Below are 18,734 nucleotides of genomic sequence, written 5' to 3'. Positions count from 1 at the left end.
TCTTTGAACTAGGAGGCTTCGCCCCCTTCTCGCTAACGCTCACCAACCCCCGGAACTGCTTTCGCAGTTAATTTCGGATTGCTTCGCAATCCAATGCTCGCTTTGCTCGCTCATTGGATACGTTCTTAACGTCTAGCTTTTGTATACCTTTTTGAATACTGAAGTTCCGAAAACTTTTCACTGTAGAAAATTCTAAACCTGTACATTTCAATATTAATTTGAAATTGCAAACAGTTCACATATTTTTCTTAATCACACTATTCTAAATTTCAGTTGTTGAGAAAAGTAACTGTTGTAAGTTTTGTTTCAAAGTCTTTCCCACCAGAGGGCTAAAGCCATGTGTTGTAAAACAATATGAAATAGTAGTCTGCCACTGAACGCCGGATGTAAAGCATCGGCTTCGATGAAGATAATTTTGCATTTTTAATTCTCTGAAGGGCGCCACCCTAATAATATGGAATTTGTAAAATAAATGTATATATTTTTGATTGTTGATGAAGCCCATCATTTTGTGTTTTCATCAGTGTTCAGAAGCAGAACAACTATAACTTTTTTATTTTATCACAGAAATATAAAATGTATAAAAAACAAAGAAAAGAGTAAGAAAATGAGTATAGTCATAGAAAAAGTTAAAATTATAATATAGTATTTGTCAGTTAAAGTAAAACTTTTTGTTTAAGTCATTTCTAACAATTCAAATTTCTCCGAGGCAATTCTAAAGTATAAATTAAGGTAGTATTGTTAAGTTGAAACACAATATTTTTAGTTTTGATGTCAACAATACAATTTAATTTTTCATAAAAACGATTGTTTCCATTGTTAAATTCAATGTCAACAATTCAAATTTTTCTGAAGCAAACTCTGAACCTCTAAATATTACTTTTTTATGTACACATTTCTAAATGTCAGTATTCAACCACGAGACAACTTAAAGTCCTCAAATTTAGCATGAAGTTGTAAAATGTAATGAAAGAGGGTCATAGCAATAAAGAAAGTAGAAGTAAAGTTAGTACTGTAAAATTAAAACAATATTTTTAATCAATGAGCCAAGTTCTTCAAGAAGCAGTTGCAGAAATAGGTTGTTTATTTAAAACTTTTTATAGAATTTCTTTAAAAACACAATTGTTAATTTGGGCATTTGGCGATACAACACTTATAGAATTGAAGGATTTGTTATGTCAAGCGCTCAGGTGTCATAATTTTGATCTAGTTGCGCTTCTATGTCATTTTGATTTATTAAGTTAACTTTCAAAAAATTCTATGGCTGGCAACAGCATTTTTATTTTTTAAGTTGTTTAATTCATTTTTGTTAGAATTCGTTATTTTTTTAGCGAAATGTTTTTTAACCTAACAGAATTCTTTTCCGACTGATATATGAAGAAAATAAAGTAAATATTTAAGTGCTGTGGAAAGAATCTTATTTAGTTGTACAAAGTACTTCAGCTGAAATTTGGGAGCCACGTAAGAGAATTATATATATTAGATCAGAAACACATCATTAAAAGGCAGAATGCTTTGATGTTTTCAAAACGTAAACAAAACAAAGCAAACGTTGCCACCGGCGGAAAAGAAATACAGCCAAAATTTGGGAGCCACGTAAGAGAATTATATATAATAGATGTGTATAAGTAAAACTATATCTGCGCAATGTGAATTTGTTTAATAGAAAAAAACAGCAGTTTAAAGCAAACACCATAAAACATTGGGTGAAAATGCCACAAAATAAAATATACTTGCAATATATAACTATATATATATATATATTTTAATAACATGTTTTAAGTCTCGAGCCAGAAACTGTCATTAACTGGTTTGATGGTACACCGTACGTGTTATTCTAATTTGGTGCCAACCGGCTTACCTGATGCCATTTTTGTCAAAGTTTTAATAAAATATTGACCAGTAATGTTATGAGATTAACATATTTATCATATTTATTAATATGCATTAATTAATGAATTCATTATCAGCCATCCATTATTACATGCGTTTTCTTTTCACAGACATTCTAATCATGCAAAAATATGCACAATTTTCGGATATCTTATGAAACAAATGTGCCACAAAAATTTTTCATCTATATCAGTTTTTAATTTTATTCTAAAATAAGAGAATTTTATTATTATTTAAAAATAAAAACTTACCTCTAGGGTCTTTTTAGATGAGAATTTAGATAGTTGATGAATAAACAAACAACCTCCCATTGACCATGCACCAAAAAAGTTGTATGCCGTAAAACTCCAGCCAGTGTCAGCCATACTCCACACAATGTTATCAGGAGTAAGATCCAAACCAAATCTAAAATTCGTGAGAAATATCAAATTAAAAACATTGCCTCAAATAATAAATTTCAAGCTTTACATAATAATCATTTACGTTAGGGTACGTTCACAGTGAGCGCCAACATGAGCGTACTATCGTATTGCACCCTCTACGCAAGCACTCTCGGATAATTTTTTGAAAATTTACATTCTGCGCACGCGCAGATAATGCAATACGCTGAAACGTCGACGATGGATATCAGTGTGTATGTACTTTCACGCGAGTGCGTGGTATATTGAATGAACTGCATTATTTAAAACTTACTTTCCGTAGTCTCGGATGCTAAAACTGAAGCTGGCATGAGTATGTTCTACCATTTTAGGATATCCTGTTGTTCCACTCGTAAAATATATCATCAAAGTCTCATCACTTCTGGTCGTTGCACACTAAAAATGTTAACTCATAAATATAGGCAAAAATTGAAAGTTTCACAGTATAAATATTTTTTTTCATTCCAAAGAAGCTTTTTTTAGAAACGAGTCTAAATAACGACGTGGTCTTTAATAATGGCGGCGTCTGATCTTAATAGAGAAAAAATTTGGAATGCACTTCTTTAATGTTCATTGTACTATACAGTAAATTGTCATCGATAGTTTTATAATTTTTATTTCTAAAATTATTAGTTTCAAGGCACAAACATAATTGCAGTGGTGGTTTTAAAATGACACAAGAAAGCGAAGTATTATAGGTATTTTAAATTCCCCTTATAAAGTGTAATTATTTATTAGGGATATCTACCATCGGATATAGTCAACAGCTTCATCCTTAATTTTTTATGCTCTTATTTATTTATTTATTTATTTAATTTTATTTAATTTTTGCTTAATTCACCGACTCTGAATTTTCAGTAAACATATATTTTATACTTACTTTTTTCCTTACTTTGCATTAATTAAAGTCAAAATAAGTGAAAAATATTGCAATTAGCATTTCAATAATTTATAGTTACGAAATACAGCATGGGACACTGATTTCGCTTTTTGAGTTAAAGGTAAAATTTCCCAAATAATAATTTTTTATATTTGCACTTATTTTCCATTGTTTAGATCTAAAAGAAGTAATTCATCATTGAAATTTCTTTGAATTACAAAATCAACTATTGATAAATTTTTGAGTATGAATGAAACAAAACAAAAAATAAGAAAAAAAATCTAACAACTCTTTCGAATTTTTTTGGATACCTTTTAAAATATTCCGTATTTTCTTATGAATCTGCTTAAAATCAAGATGTGATGCACATTTCAAAAAATATAGAAATCACTTCTCATGCAGTTTTCACGACATTTGTGCCAGACAAATTTTGAAAAACTTTTAAAAGGAATAGCAAAATCATCTTTTAATTGAAGAATGTTTACCTTATGATTAGCTACGTCTGACTTACAATGATTCAAATCAAACCATTCAGATTTCCTAAAATAATAATAAGAGTAAATATTAAATTGTTGAATAAAGCAGAAAAAAATTTGCATTTTCAATTATTAAAATTAAGCAGAAAAATACAATAAGTCATAGATAAACTATTCTGATTTTAAATATAACTTTCAACCGAAAAAATAAATAAATAAATAAAAATAAAAGGAAGAATAGAGCATTACATTCACAAATGCAACGATGGAAATTTCGTTTAAAAATGGAATTGAATTTTAAAATGCATAGTTTTCGAATATTGATATCAATTTTTTTAATTACGTAATTTACCTATTCAATTATTTTTTTCTTCAAAATTTATATAAATTTATCCAATATTTACTAGGATTTTTCATAAATAATTTCTCCCGTTCCAAAGGACCCTTTAATTACAAGTAAACGACTTACACAAATGGGTGATCCCATGAATAAGTTCACCCTTGCCCATCGGTCAAACATTCCACACGTTCTTTTTTTTTTCAAAACTTAATGAGAACAGTTTTAAAATAACAATTAGTCTTAAAAATAAAAAATTGTATCTTTGTAATGTTTGTTTGACGACAATCCCACTATACTTGTTTGTAACTGCTTTTGTTATTACAATCACGCCTTGCACTTGTCTGTCTGTCCGTCCGTCCGTCCGTCTGTCTGTCTGTCTGTCCGTCCGTCCGTCCGTCCGTCTGTCTGTCTGTCCGTCCGTCCGTCCGTCTGTCTGTCTGTCTGTCTGTCTATCCATCTATCTATCCATCTATCTATCCATCTATCTATCCATCTATCTATCCATCTATCTATCCATCTATCTATCCATCTATCTATCCATCTATCTATCCATCTATCTATCCATCTATCTATCCATCTATCTATCCATCTATCTATCCATCCATCCATCTATCTATCTCTACATATTTATACCTATCGATATTTATTTAATATATATCTATATTTATCTATATCTATTCATATCTATCCAATCTATTCATATCTATTTATATCTATCCAATCTATTCATATCTATCTATATTTACCTATCTATCTCTATCTATTTAAATCTATCCATATCTATTTATATCTATCCAATCTATTTATATCTATCTGTGTCTGTCTATCTATCTATCTCTACTTTTCAACGGGAAAAATGGTAATGTGCTCCATGACTTAAGTCAGGTTAGAAATCACTGCTGTAGGCAAAATATATTCACATTAGCATGTTCACAGTACCTGTTTGGTTTTTCTGAAACTACTATTTTACTTTTCAGTGAAGTGACCGATTTTGTAGCCTGAAAAAGAAAATTAAAAACAAAATAACCTAAATACCAAATTCAATAAATAAGTTAAGCATATAAGCCAATCTTAACTCTTGTTCCTAAAAATCATTATACAAGTATAAATCGTGAAGGGAAAAAATCAAAAATAAATATGCAAGGTGTGTCTAGTAATCATCACCCTAAGTGCATATTTTTCAGAATTAAAAAAACCGTCACAAGTGTATTTAAGTGAAAAAAATTAAACGAACGTTATCAATATCGAAACGAATTACCATAAAGGTCAATCAGTAATTATGTAGCCAATCAATAGTTAGTTGGAGGAACCCATTATCATAGAAAAGCCATTAAAATTATTAAAAGCCAGTTTATTTTTTTGATGAAGAATCTAAAGAATCTCACTGAAATTCAAACAGTACTTAATAATAAGTTGGCATGCGTTTCTGAAAATCTATTCATTTGACATAACTAATAACATGAAAACTTATTTTAATTTCTTCAAGCATAAAATAAGATTTAAGTTGTGATAATATCTAATAGAGAAGAAAAAAATTATTAGGCCAGAAATTCAATAAAATATTTATTCACTATAAGAAAATAGTCCTTAATTTTCATAAGGGAAAAACTAAATTACTTTCCGAGCAACCCAACAAATTTTTATTATACTTTATGAATTGTTTAATTTGTTATTCGTCCATTTTGATATCAATAATATCTCAATGAAAAACACATTTGAAAGCAGTTATTATGGACAAACATACTTCGTCAATAATATCAGTGACAGATTCGTGAGCAATGACACTTGAAGGTTGAAGAGATTTGAAGCGATGTTCTAAGTCTTTTAGTGTCATCATCATATTGACTGGAGCAAATACGAAACCTGAATGAAATATTTAATGAATTAGTTTATATTACTATGAAATATGACTTCTGGAAAAGTTTACTACATAAACAGTGTTAAATACTATTTAATCAGAGTAATTACAATAAAAATAGAATAATGACATTTTATACACTATTTCAGTAAAAAAATGAGCGAAACCTAGAAATTATCAAACGATTATAAAAAGCAATTTAATTAAGTAGCACAAAACTCATTTGTATATAAAAATAATAATTTGCATAATAAGGAAGAATTAATTATTTGCATAATTTCTGCACATCCAAAAACTCAGATTAAAATCATAACCTAAATTATTGCGAGCATATTTTCAAAATTACGAAAAAATATTATCACAATAATTACGATAACAAGTTATTTATTCAAAATAGTGTGGGTTGTCTGGTACAATTTTACTTTCACGTTTGAATTTCTAACATTTGAGCACGGTTTTCATGAATATTTAAATAAATTTTTAATATTGTCAATGGAGTGGCCCTAGATACCACTTTTAAAAAAACAGAAAAGAAAGAGACAGTTATGTAGTACGTTAGTGGGCAAACCATTAAGCTCAAAAATGCAAAAATGTACTAATGACAGTAAAATTTAAAATTTTTAACCTATTTCAAATTGGTTCCATAATTCTCTAAATTATGCTGCTTCAAGATTGGTAATAGGTAAGTATACTAATTAAGTATCCTTCAAAGATGTCGCTCTAACAAATAAATATGTTTGAGCGGCGATGGTTTAGGAGATAGAGCGTTCGCCTTCCAATGAGGTGAACCGGGTTTGAATCCCAGTGATTGCTGGTCGATACGAATTCAGCGACAACATTACTGGCCACAATACTGGCAACAACATTACTGGCAGCGACAACATACGACAACAGTGCTGGCATGAAATATCCTCAGTGATAGACCGATCATGAGTTACAATCGCCTTGCCATCAAGCTAATCTTGGGAGGTTTTCGCGGCTTTCCATGTGACCCAAATGCGGGTTAGTTCAATCAAAAATCCCACCACGAAGGCAAAATTTTACCAGATACTTGATCCTGGAGTTCTCTTGTCTTCTGGATTGGGTTCAAAATTACAAGAGTACAGCGTTGAACATTGGTAGTCGTAAGCCCAAAAATTGGGTCGGTTATTTAACAACGGTTATGAAATGAAATAAAAATAAATGTGTTTAAAATTCAATTATTAGATCAAAAGTTTTTTTTTTTTTTCATTGCACTGCCTATTTCTTTTTTTAATTATTTCCACTACTGAAGCTAAAGGAAATAAATATGTGATGAAATGAAGGTTCTTTACCTGCTCTTATAGCTGCTATATTGACTAACCAAAATTCTGGAATTTTCGGAAGCATGACAATTGCGCAATCACCACGTTTTATACCACATTGCTGTTCAAATATACTGGCGATCCTGCAAAACGGAATGAAAAATTATGCAGTTATGGATAATGGTTTGTTAAATATATAGAGTGCTTACTTAAAAGCTGCTTCTCCGTTTTGACTTCTGAAAAGATTCAGCTACTCTTTGCAAAAGCGGTGTCTAGCTATAGTAAAATGGTATTTAATGATATAACAGTGAAACCTCTCGGGAGCGACCACTCCCGAGTAAAGTCTTTAAAGGAAGTTGGTCGTTCTTTGAGGTTTCTTCCATTGACTTCAAATGTTATCGAAGGTACATGATTTTTCACAAGGGATTCTAATTTTTCTTGGTGTTATTTTCTTGGTGCGGAAATACCACTTGGCGTCATGAAAACCGGAATGATGAATAAAAATCAGGGTCAATAAAAATGACCCCTACTGATATTTAAAATAAATAACTATGTTCTTTTGCTAAAGTTTGCATTAAATTTTTTATCATAAAGCATAGTTTGCTTTAAAGAGAGATTTGTTTGCGATTCTTAGTTTTTACTAAAAGAACTTTTTTTTCTTTCTAATTTAACTTATAACTCTAAATCATCGTCAAAAAGAGCTCTCTAAATAAGTGCCACTCATAAACGTTTGGAATACATTTGAAACTACTTATTTATTTTGTTAATATTTTTCATTTTTTAATTTTTTTTATTTTTTCCATATTTGACCTTTTCCTGTCTGGTTCGAAGGTTTGCCCGGTCGCTGGGAGAGGATTTGATGATCACTCCTAAAGGTTTTCTTCAACAGAAAGTCTGTGGAAAAAATTCCGTGTCTCCCAAAAGTGGTTGTAAATAGAGGACACTCTTTCCTTGAGGTTTCACTGTACCTACTACACCAAATAAATAAAAACTGAGGTTCCTAAGCCTTCTAATTACTAAGAAATTTGCCTAATTACATCTCCTAGCGTTAGCAAAAGTTAACCTGCATATTAATATAAACTGGAAATTTTTTAATAATTAGTGTTGCCCTTGATTACATGAAGATACTTTAAACATATATATAACAGATCAGATAAATAAGTGGCCATTAAAGTTCTGATTGAAGATTTATGAAAATTGTATGGATTTTAAAAGTTTTGACTTTAGTTTACTAACACTGAAAAAAACTATTTCTCTGAATTCTCAAGCGCTGAAATGTATGCGTTTTATGTGGAAAATTGTAAGATATCGGGTAGAGAGGCACTTTAAAATCCCTTAATAGATCACAGAAATTTAAATATAAATTATAGTTATCCTTATTACAGAATTTAAAACGTACATACCTATTTTAACGACGAACAATTCATTCAATCAAATCATAACTTATCATTAACAGCTTTGCCTGGTCTTCTCGATAAGGAAAAAATAAAATAATAAGAATAAGATAAAAATAATTCTAGAAAAAAAGTGCACCACCACATCCGTGGTTTCGAAAATGAAAATAATTCTCTTATTATGTGAGAATTTAGTGTAAGCGAAATTCTGGTGTTTAGATTTAATTTAAATCTTATTCAAGGTTTCGAATTTTTTAAAGCTAATTCACACTTTTCTTCAATAAACTTTTATTGGAAATCGCAAAACTAAAATATTGAACTTAAACAAAGATATATCCTAACGTATGTCACAATTTTAATTTAATATTTTTTTCTTAAATCTAAGCAGGTGAGAAAAACCGTTTGTTATAAGTATTCCGAACTTTTCTAAAAATAAACTACAAGTAATATTTTCAAAGCAACAACAATATTTTTAACTCTGCATAATTATATCTTCTGTGTTCACGATAAAGACTTACTTTTTAGTGCTGTATTCCAATTCTTGATAAGAGAATTTCACCTCTTTTCCATCATCAGAAACGTACCAAAAAGCAGGATTAGTACTCGGTCGCAAGCCATCCTATGTTGGTTTATAAACGGAAAAAAAAACTGTCACAATATTTTCAATGTTCAAGATATAGTGAACCTTTAGTAATTCTAGCTTAAGTGTAAAATTAAAAGTTCGAATTGACTTAGAAGTTTGTGCTTGTGTAAAATTACACAACATCGAACTGACTAAAGTTCGTATTAACAACATTTGAACAGATAAAATATCAATAAATATATGATTAACAGTGATTGGTATTTAAGTTTTAAAAAATGAAGAAATAAAGTTTTTTTAATTAATTAAAAAAATTTGAGAATTAAACTTCGTTCATTTTATGAATCAATTACTTGAATAATATTATATTAAATAGATGTTCACAAACACATTATGAGTATGAGAATCTCTGGGTATTGTAATGATAAGCCACATTCTCAAATGTTTAGGATATAGATATAAATATTAAGATTGTTCTGTATATTATGCTCATAAAATTGATTTCTCAGAAACTTTCTTTTTATTTTATATTATAAACGTCGTTGAACAGCCGACCCAATTTTTGGGTTTGCGACTAGTAATGTTCAACTCCGAAGCCTTTTCATTTTGAACCAATCCAGAAGACAAAGAAACTCCTGGATCAGTACCCCCAGAGATGTAATTTGTTATGGGAACAGGGAGGACTTTGAGACTCAACAGATTTAACTTGCATCAGTCACCATTTACCACACGGGGAGTCTTCGATCGGCGGAAATCGAACCTACGACCTCTTTGGCATGGACCCAGTGCCCTACCAACCTGGCTATCTCGACCCTAATCTCAGAAACTTATTAACTGCCTGCCTGGGAACAATGCTAAAGATAAGATTTGATATAAAAATGCCACCGTAGAAAAAAATGAGACTTATTTTTAACAGCATATTGCCTCCACTATGCGTACGCTTACTTTGCACACAACGCTGTTTAGAACCACTTAAAACATTCTGTATATATGTATGGAAACTGTATATATATATATATATATATATATATATATATATATATATATATATATATATATATATATATATATATATATATATATATATATATATATATATATACAAATTAACATGAATAAAATAAAAAGAATAAATTGTAGAGAAACAAGAATAGTGAAAGCAATAGTCGTTATCAAGACACATCTATTGCTATAAATGCGATATTTCAAAATAAAGAATAATTATCCTAAGATAAAAATTATTCTTTATATGTGTCGATATCGCAAAAAAACATATGATTGAAAAGTTATAAAATAAAAGAAAAAGTAATCAAAGAAAAGTAATATATATATATATATATATATATATATATACATGCAATACAAATACAATACAAATTAAAGATCAGATTTGGTAAGAATAGAAAGGTCTAAGAAATTTTACTGATATTTCCATGTTTTACGTTCAAATTTCCGCTAAATCAGTGCACAAAGTAAACATATTTACATTATTTAATGTTATTACAAGACAATTTTAAATTTTGGAGCATATCATTCACAGCGTAAGGTTACACATTATGTTATAAAAAATAATAAAAACTAACTTACCCGTTCCTTTTGTGCCCATTCATCTATTACATCTGATGCAAAATTGAAATTTTCGGGAACATCAGAATTTCGATACGATTGATCTTTTACCCTTAATACAGTAGACAAACCTCGTTTCCCGGGGCATTCAATTAACACTTTACAAACTTGATTATAAAATAGAATTCTCTTTGTCGTACAACGATATTGGAAAAGCTTTTTCGAAAAATAATTAATCGAATAAAATCTCATTTTTATTTCTTTCAGATTTTCAGAATTTAATTGTTTTAAACATAAATAGGAATGCTGAGATTCAAAAATTTAAACAAATAAAAAAATATATTTAGGACGAATAATTGAAAAAAACAAAAAAAGCTTTGTTATATGTACATTTTCAAATTAATGACATGGTAGTTTTTTTTTTCCTATGGAGTACACTTTGATCTTTTCAACTGTCGTAATGTTACGTTTATACAGTTTCCATCCAAACTGAAAGAATTATCACCAAAGGAAAATAAAGAATCGAATTATTTCTAGAAAGATTATTTTTATCACTGAGCTTTTTGTTTGATAACGTGCAAATAATGATTATGCGCTTTTCTTTATAAAATTAAGCACGTTATCAAAAATCGACGAATTAGTATGAGTTGTAAATTTTTTTTTACTTTGTGTCTCGTAACAAGTCTTTTGATTTTATTTGTTTGTTTGTTTGTTTTTTTCCTGTTCAGAGATAGTAAACGTTCACACTTTGGTAAAACAATAATTGTATAAAGGAAAGAGGAAATATGGAAAGAGTATAAATGGAGTTTTAATTCTTTTTCCTCCGTAAACAAATTTAATTTCACCCGCCATAAAAACCCTATTACTGGATGTATTTATCAAATTCTATTTGGAATCTTCTTCCTGCTCTTCATATATCCTCTCAGAATTCAGCGAGGATACTAAAAAGATTTTTACAATTCTCAATTCATCTTGAAGTTCAAATAAGAAAATAGAGAGAGAGAGAAAAAAAAGAGGTTCATCTGTTTGAAAATGATGCATGGAAGCTCGAATTTCTTATCAATTCTTAAAAATGCAGTGAAGGCGTTAGAAATATTGAGACAGAACATCTAGGTTGCTATTGGCAACCACAGTTTTGTTCATTTATCAGTACACATACGTGCAGGCTTGTGTGCTCAACTACGTAAGTATAGCTTATAAGCCTTTGTCAAGTATACTGGCAGGGACTACAATAGGTAAGCAATACCGGTAGGCCAGGGAGGCCCCGCACACACAGAACTGTACTGATCGTTCCTAAAAAAATTTTCGAGTGACTGTACAATACGGAGGAAAGTAGGAATACGTAATCGTTTCCCACGAGTTTTCAGCTTGAAACCAGTGAAGCCAATAAAGAAATGCTCCCATACTTATGCAGGCGTATGTACTTATTACAAAGGCGGCTTATAAGCCCTTGTTAAAACGAGGAAAAGATAGCATAAATTAGAGTGGGGCGTATACATCCATGGTTATGGCAGGATTCGAACTCTCAACTTCCATGCTCATAGCGTTTGGCGGATCAACGGAGCTGCTCGTGCGGAAGAATTCCCTAATAGTGTTGTAATGTTAGCAAGAAAAAAAAAAGGAGTACAAACTTATTGCAAACTTATTTCACGTGTGCGTTAGGCGCCTTCTGGACGGCTGTCTGGTTTCCGTTTTCGAGGGGCCTTTTTCCTTCGAACCTCCGGATGATGTGGAAGGGGTGTTGTTCTTCTCAGTGGCCATGAAAAACCATAAACCCGCTTCTCGGCTGGCCGCCTATGGTGCCTAAATCTATCTATAGGCTTTCAAGTTAATAATTTCTGTTCTGCTCAGCATAGAAGAGTACAAATTTGTTCCTAACTTTGATTTGTGAGGATTATCCGTAAGAAATGAACGAAAAACAGAAGGAGAATGTAATTGCGATGGTTTGCTGCATTCTACCTAGGAAACCAAAACCATTTATTATTATTATCACATAACAGATAGATCATATGTAGTTTTCTAATATTACTAAGTGATTTAAAGATCATATAATGATTTAAATACAATTTATTTGAAATGAAGATATCTTTCAAGCCGAGAGAGAGAAAAGATCCGAAAGGATTTTATTTCACTTTATTTCTCAAAATTTAGAGAGGTTTTGAGAGGGGAGAGAGGGACATATTTGCTTTAAAAAAAAGTACCCCCCCCCCCCGTTATGATCTCATAGATTAATTACAAAACAAAATTTGGGGCTTTATCTCTTCAACCTAAATATTCACAGGAAATTTTGTTTTGGAAGATTAAATAGTTTAAAAAGAATTTAATAGATATAAACGTTCTATTTCACAAGCTAAAGAGCTGATTTTTCAATGAGCAATATTTAAGTTTAGTTCTTTAATCTTCTATCTAATTCTATATTTTTAATTTTGCAGGCGATGTCTGTAATGCTCAATTGCTGAAAAGTTAAGACTTGTTTCTCATTCTTAAATTAAGGTTTTAAGCTTAAATATAAAAATTTATGATTCAAGAATAATGAATGAATGATTCTAGAATAATGATTTTTAAATGACTTTTAGCAAAATATATAAACTTTAATTTATGTTTCATTAAACAGATGGCAGCACCAAAGCAAAAATTCAAAGATGTTAAAAATTTATTTATATAAAATCTAAAATCAAAGTCATTATTTATACACGATGAACAATAATAAGTGCAAAATATATTATTATTCTTTTTTAATAAATTGAATACAAAATCCAACAAATAAGCTGTTCAGAAACGCTACAATTTATATGGCTGAAATTTGTTTAATTTATTGTTGGGTGCTGCCATCTGTTAATATTTTAGTTAAAATATATTCCTTTTAAAAACAAAATATTAAAAAAAAAAATTTATTAAAAAATTTAGTAAATTAGAGATGATGCAATTTAGACATAAAAAAACTCTTTTATTCGTTTCCGCCTTATTGGAAAAAAAATCAAAATTTGAATAATTCCATTTATTAATATAAACTGAAATAATAAAATAAAACTGAAGAAAGTGAACTTTTCCAATCAAAACTATTAAAAAAATAGAATTTGTTTCTAATAATTAGTATAAATCAAAAAGAGGTGGACAATCGGGACCAACGGTAAGCAGAGAGAGACGCAGAAATATTTATCGGAAGTATATAATTAAATTACACTTAATAAAGAAAGGAAAGGAATTATGCGTAAAAGAATATAAATAAGAATTGAGTTGCAGAGTGACCATTTATACAATGAAAAAATATAAGCTAAAATAAAACAATTGAAAAATCGAAAATTACTTTCACATTTTAACAAACTTTTGACAGCGTTTCAATTTTTTTATGTGATTAGTTTAGTCCGGTATTTTTAAAACATATCTTCTCCAAATCCAATTGAAAATTTTCAGAAACTGTAAGATGAGCTAATAAAATGATTTAAATCGCAATCTAGGCAAGTAATTGAAAAGAATCATTTTTAAATTAATTAGCATCACATTTACAATTAATCAGTTTTACGAAAAAGAGTATTTTGTTAAAAATGAAATCTATAAACAACTCCTGGTTAGAAATTAAAAGAATATTAAAAGCAGCTAATCTTTCAAACTTTTCCTAGAAGCGTATAACTTCCCATAAAAATAACCTAGAAACCTTATTACCTAGACACGTATAACGTATTTTATGTTCAAAGCATGTTATACCGTGTACAACCCTGAACAAAAATATATACCATAGCTATAAAACATTATAAAAGGGTGAAAATTAAATGAAAAACTCCCCCGTTTAGCCTGATGGCAAGATGATTCTTATTCATAATCTGTCTACAGCTGAGGATATTTTACGTCAACACTGTAGTCGGTGCAAAACGGTAGCAGAATTCGTATAGACCAGTCATCGCTGATATTGGAACCCGGGTCACCTTATTTAAAGCGAACGTTCTATCTCCTGAGCCACCGCGACTCTGAGTAACCAATGAAACAAACTAGCATTCATGGCTACTAATAGCCCTCTGACGCAGAAGGAAGACCGGTGTTCCTTTTATATATTTTTTTCTGACGCTCTAATTAATAGTAAAAATATATTTGGTAATTTCTGGCGTAATTTAAAAAGGGGCCGTTCAAGTATTACGTAGACATTTTCCGTAGGCTTTCACTTTAACTATTACTGTAAAAATATAATTTTAGAAATAAAGTTAAGTAAATAAGGTAACTTTGTATAAAACTAAAATTTGATTTCGATTTTTTTTTTTTTTTTTTTGTGCTGTCCTTTGAAAGTCAAAAGTTTTGTCCTTTGAACTTAAAAAATATAAATGAATAAAATTTTAAAAAGTTCCAACTTTTCTCCACTCAAATTACCCACATTTAAATTTATTTACAAATATGAATCGTTCCAAGTTAATATCAGGACCCGCGCCAAGCTTTCGCCACTTCGATAAAATCGTGAATTTGACGAATAAAATTGTGCTTTGGCGAAAGTATTAGCGAATGATTTTTTCCACTGAAAAGAAATTAAAATTACGTCAAAATGAATTTTTTTAAACAAATAAGTATTTTTTTTTATTTGATTTCAGTAATTTTCGGTAGATGCGCCGCATAACCAATAAGAATTGGGTCCAAATGATATGAGCCCAAAACAAAATACCGTAAAATAGTTTTCTAGGGGAAAAAAATTGAACATAATAAATTGCTACAATTTGCATTTGGCATAGACTTTCGAAAATTGGCGAATACTTTTGATGTTTGGCTAATTTATTGGCTAATAATTTCAAATCCTTAGCGTGGGCCCTAAATATTATTCCAAAATTTTTGTCATACTTTGAGTTACAAAAAAATTTTTTTAACTGAACTTTTTTGTAACTTCATTGTCTTATGCTAGAATTTTATTTTATAACCGGCGCATAACCGTAAAACAGCTGATACAATACTTAGTCTACAACTATCAATACTGGATCAAGCATTGGTACAAGCTACTTTTTCATGGAACAAATCTGCGTTTGCGTTTCATGGAAAAGAAAAGTACGAAAACCTCCCACTGTTAGCCCGACAGCAAGGGGATTCTAAACCATGATCCGTCTACCAATGAGGATATTTTATGGCTTGAATACGGTCGATGAGGGCCGGAAGCAGAATTCGTGTTAGCCAGCCACCACTGGGATTCGAACCTCTGGGTCACCTCAATTTAAAGCGAACGCTCTATCCTCTGAGCCACCACGGCCCCATAAGCAAGGGTTGCTCATACCTCTCTGAGTTCTTGTAAGTAACAATAAAGAAAGCACAAAATCATTACCCTTTAGGTGTTTTCGTAGTATTTGAGCAGACTCAAAGATTTAGTTAGTTTTTGTAGACAAAGCAAGAGTTTTGTCTTTATAAATAGAGAGTTTAGTAAAATAAGACCTTCTCTTCGGAAAACTTAAAATTCAATTCTTCCCCTCAAATCTCTTCCATTTCTCTCACAAAAAAGGGGGGGAACGTACAGAAGAGAGTTGGGGAGTTTTCGTGCATAATTTATAATAACATAAGAAAGCTTTCATCCAAAAATAATAGTAATATTTTTGGCATTAATTTTCTACGAGCACCCTTTTTGTGACTGGAATTACTCAACTAAGATGTAATCGCTAAGAATTGTGCTCACGATGAATTGTCGCTACGACAACAAATTGTGCTCGAGACGAATTGTGTCTCCCATGAATTATCGGCGTGACGAATTTTTAATTATCGAACTAACTGTCGTTCGACGAGTAGTGCGCACATGAAACTGTGATCACGACGAATTATGTTTGTAAAAAATTTGTAAAGGAAATCTTTTAAAAATTTGTAAAGGAAATGTTTGTAAAGGAAATCTTTTAGAAGATGTATGTTTGGTATGTTTCAAAATATTTATTAATTTTACTTGCGAACGTCAGTCAGTTGACGGGGAAATCGACTTGTGACTGTATTTTTACTTAATGAAATTATTTTAACTAATAAATATAAAAGATAATTAAAATATTGATATTTAGAGGAGCCTGAGTGACTAGAGGGATAGAGCGTTTGCTTTCCAATGAGGTGAGCCGGTCTCAAATCCCATCGATGGCTGAAAGATAGAAATTCCGCACCCTACTCGCACCCTTCACAGTGCTGACGTGAAATATCCTCAGTGTTAGACGGATCATAGGTTAGAGATGCCAAGCCGTCAAGCTAACCGTGTGAGGTTTTTTTTTGGTTTTCCTCTCCATGTAATGCAATTGTTGGTTAGTTCCATCAAAAATTCCTCCACGAAGGAAAATTTCTCACAATACTTGATGGAGGAGTTTCTCTATCTTCTAGATTTAGTTTAAAATTATAAGACTATGGAATCGGATATAGATAGTCTTAAACTCATAATTGGGTCGGCTGTTCAACGACGGTTATAAAATAAAATGATGTTCAGAGATAGAGCCGTTGTTAATTTGGTGTCGTGATAAAATACTTAAAAGAAGAGTGTTTTAGCTAAAACAGTAAAACTTAACGAATGATAGGTCTTACGGCTGAATGCCGAATTAAATACTAACATAAGTCTCAAAACGGTAATAAGAAATTAAAGCATCATGTTATACTATACTAAAAATCAAAACTTCATCTTTGTAAGATGATAATTAGGAGGTAAGTTGCATCACAAAACGGTGACCAGACACATAATAAATGCTTTCAAATATTGAAAATTTTGTGTATACCGAGTAAAATGATCGCAAATTGATGATCGCAAAAGATGTTTAGTAGATATTAATATCAAGTTCGATGGGAAATTTAGAGTAATTTTTATCGATCTTTTGGTCTCATTTTACAAATCATTTCGTTGTTACCCACATATCGTGATAAATTCTGCTCAGTTAGTTCTTATTTTAAAGGCCTCATGTATATCTGAATTATGCCAACATATTAATGAAATTGAAAAAAAGAAAAAGAAAATGCGAGAGCTCGTGTAAAAATTAAAAATCACTTGGGTCGGTTTTGTTTTGCTGTTGTATTCGGATAAATAAGGTTCAGATAAGCGAGGTTCCACCGTAACTTACAATTTTTTCTTCCTTCTTAACCGTTTTCGGATCTTACATAAGCCAACGCTACTAAACCAGGGGTTTCCAAATAGTGTTCCTCGAAGTCCTTAGGTTCCATGAAGAGGTCACAAGGGATCCTCAATTTTCCATTAGTTATTTAGTATCTATCTGATAACTATTCTCTACGTTTATATTCGTCAATTTTATTTAAACTAAACCCGCATTTCTGCTTACAATAAAATCAGTTTCTGCTTACAATAAAATCAAATTATGAACTAGACCAGATGACACTTTAGGCCTGTATATTTAACAGTCTCAATTTTAAGACTAGTATTGATAAAACTATTCAACGAAAAAATTTCTTTTCTATTCATTTATTAAATATTTTCAAAATAATTAATCAAATTTTAATTTATTAAATATTTTCGAAATAAATAATTGTCTAAGTTGAATAATATTTTTGACAATTTCTAAATTTTGATAATTAACAAATGTTCGGGGTTCCGCTAAAAGAAGGTCTATCATTTAGGGTTCCATAACCATAAAAAATTAGGAACCGCTGTTCCATACATTCCTTTGCTTACGCAATACTTAAACAGCTGCTCATAAAAAGTTTAATAAAAATAAGAGGGTTTTCCCATTTCATCATAAATGGGAAAACCCCTTATTTCTATGACCTGCATTAGACTTGAAATCAATTTCGTAAATATAAGTTTATGTTCTATATTTCTTTTCTCTTTCATTGCTTTGATCATTTTTGTTGTCAAACGTTTTATTTTAAACTTTAACTTAAATATTATTATGACAATAATTTCCAAAAGTTAACATTGATTAGAAGAAAGAACAAGTGAGGAATTTAAATCCTTCTCCCTCGAATGTCTTATATGAGGGCGCATAAACTTTTTAAGTTCACACGCATTTATTATTATATACATTTGAAGGTGACAATAATTCTCAATCAACACTTTCTGACTGGAATCAACAAGTGCAAACATCAGAATCCGGTTTGTGCAACAACGTTTGATCAGA

General features: G+C 30.4%; 1 protein-coding gene across 2 annotated transcripts in view; it reads right to left on the bottom strand.

Annotated features, from left to right (window-relative positions):
• LOC107451913 (acyl-coenzyme A synthetase ACSM3, mitochondrial) overlaps nt 1–11,366 on the bottom strand; it is a 28,695-nt gene extending 17,329 nt beyond the window's left edge. For both annotated transcript variants that reach the window (XM_043038666.3, XM_043038667.3), the window contains exons 1-8: nt 10,711–11,366; nt 9,062–9,162; nt 7,180–7,292; nt 5,753–5,871; nt 4,948–5,006; nt 3,678–3,732; nt 2,587–2,708; nt 2,145–2,298 (exon numbers count right to left, since the gene is read on the bottom strand). In XM_043038666.3, the coding sequence (XP_042894600.2) occupies nt 2,145–2,298; nt 2,587–2,708; nt 3,678–3,732; nt 4,948–5,006; nt 5,753–5,871; nt 7,180–7,292; nt 9,062–9,162; nt 10,711–10,941 (954 nt within the window). In that variant the 5' untranslated portion in view covers nt 10,942–11,366. The remainder of the gene's footprint in view (nt 1–2,144; nt 2,299–2,586; nt 2,709–3,677; nt 3,733–4,947; nt 5,007–5,752; nt 5,872–7,179; nt 7,293–9,061; nt 9,163–10,710) is intronic.
• Nucleotides 11,367–18,734: the final 7,368 nt, after the last annotated feature.

This window comes from Parasteatoda tepidariorum, chromosome 7 (assembly GCF_982258835.1).
Source record: "Parasteatoda tepidariorum strain Cologne lab strain chromosome 7, Ptep-v5.0, whole genome shotgun sequence".
Classification (NCBI taxonomy): Eukaryota; Metazoa; Arthropoda; class Arachnida; order Araneae; family Theridiidae; genus Parasteatoda; species Parasteatoda tepidariorum.
Note: the sequence above shows the minus strand (reverse complement) of the source record. Positions and strands in the feature narration are given on the sequence as shown.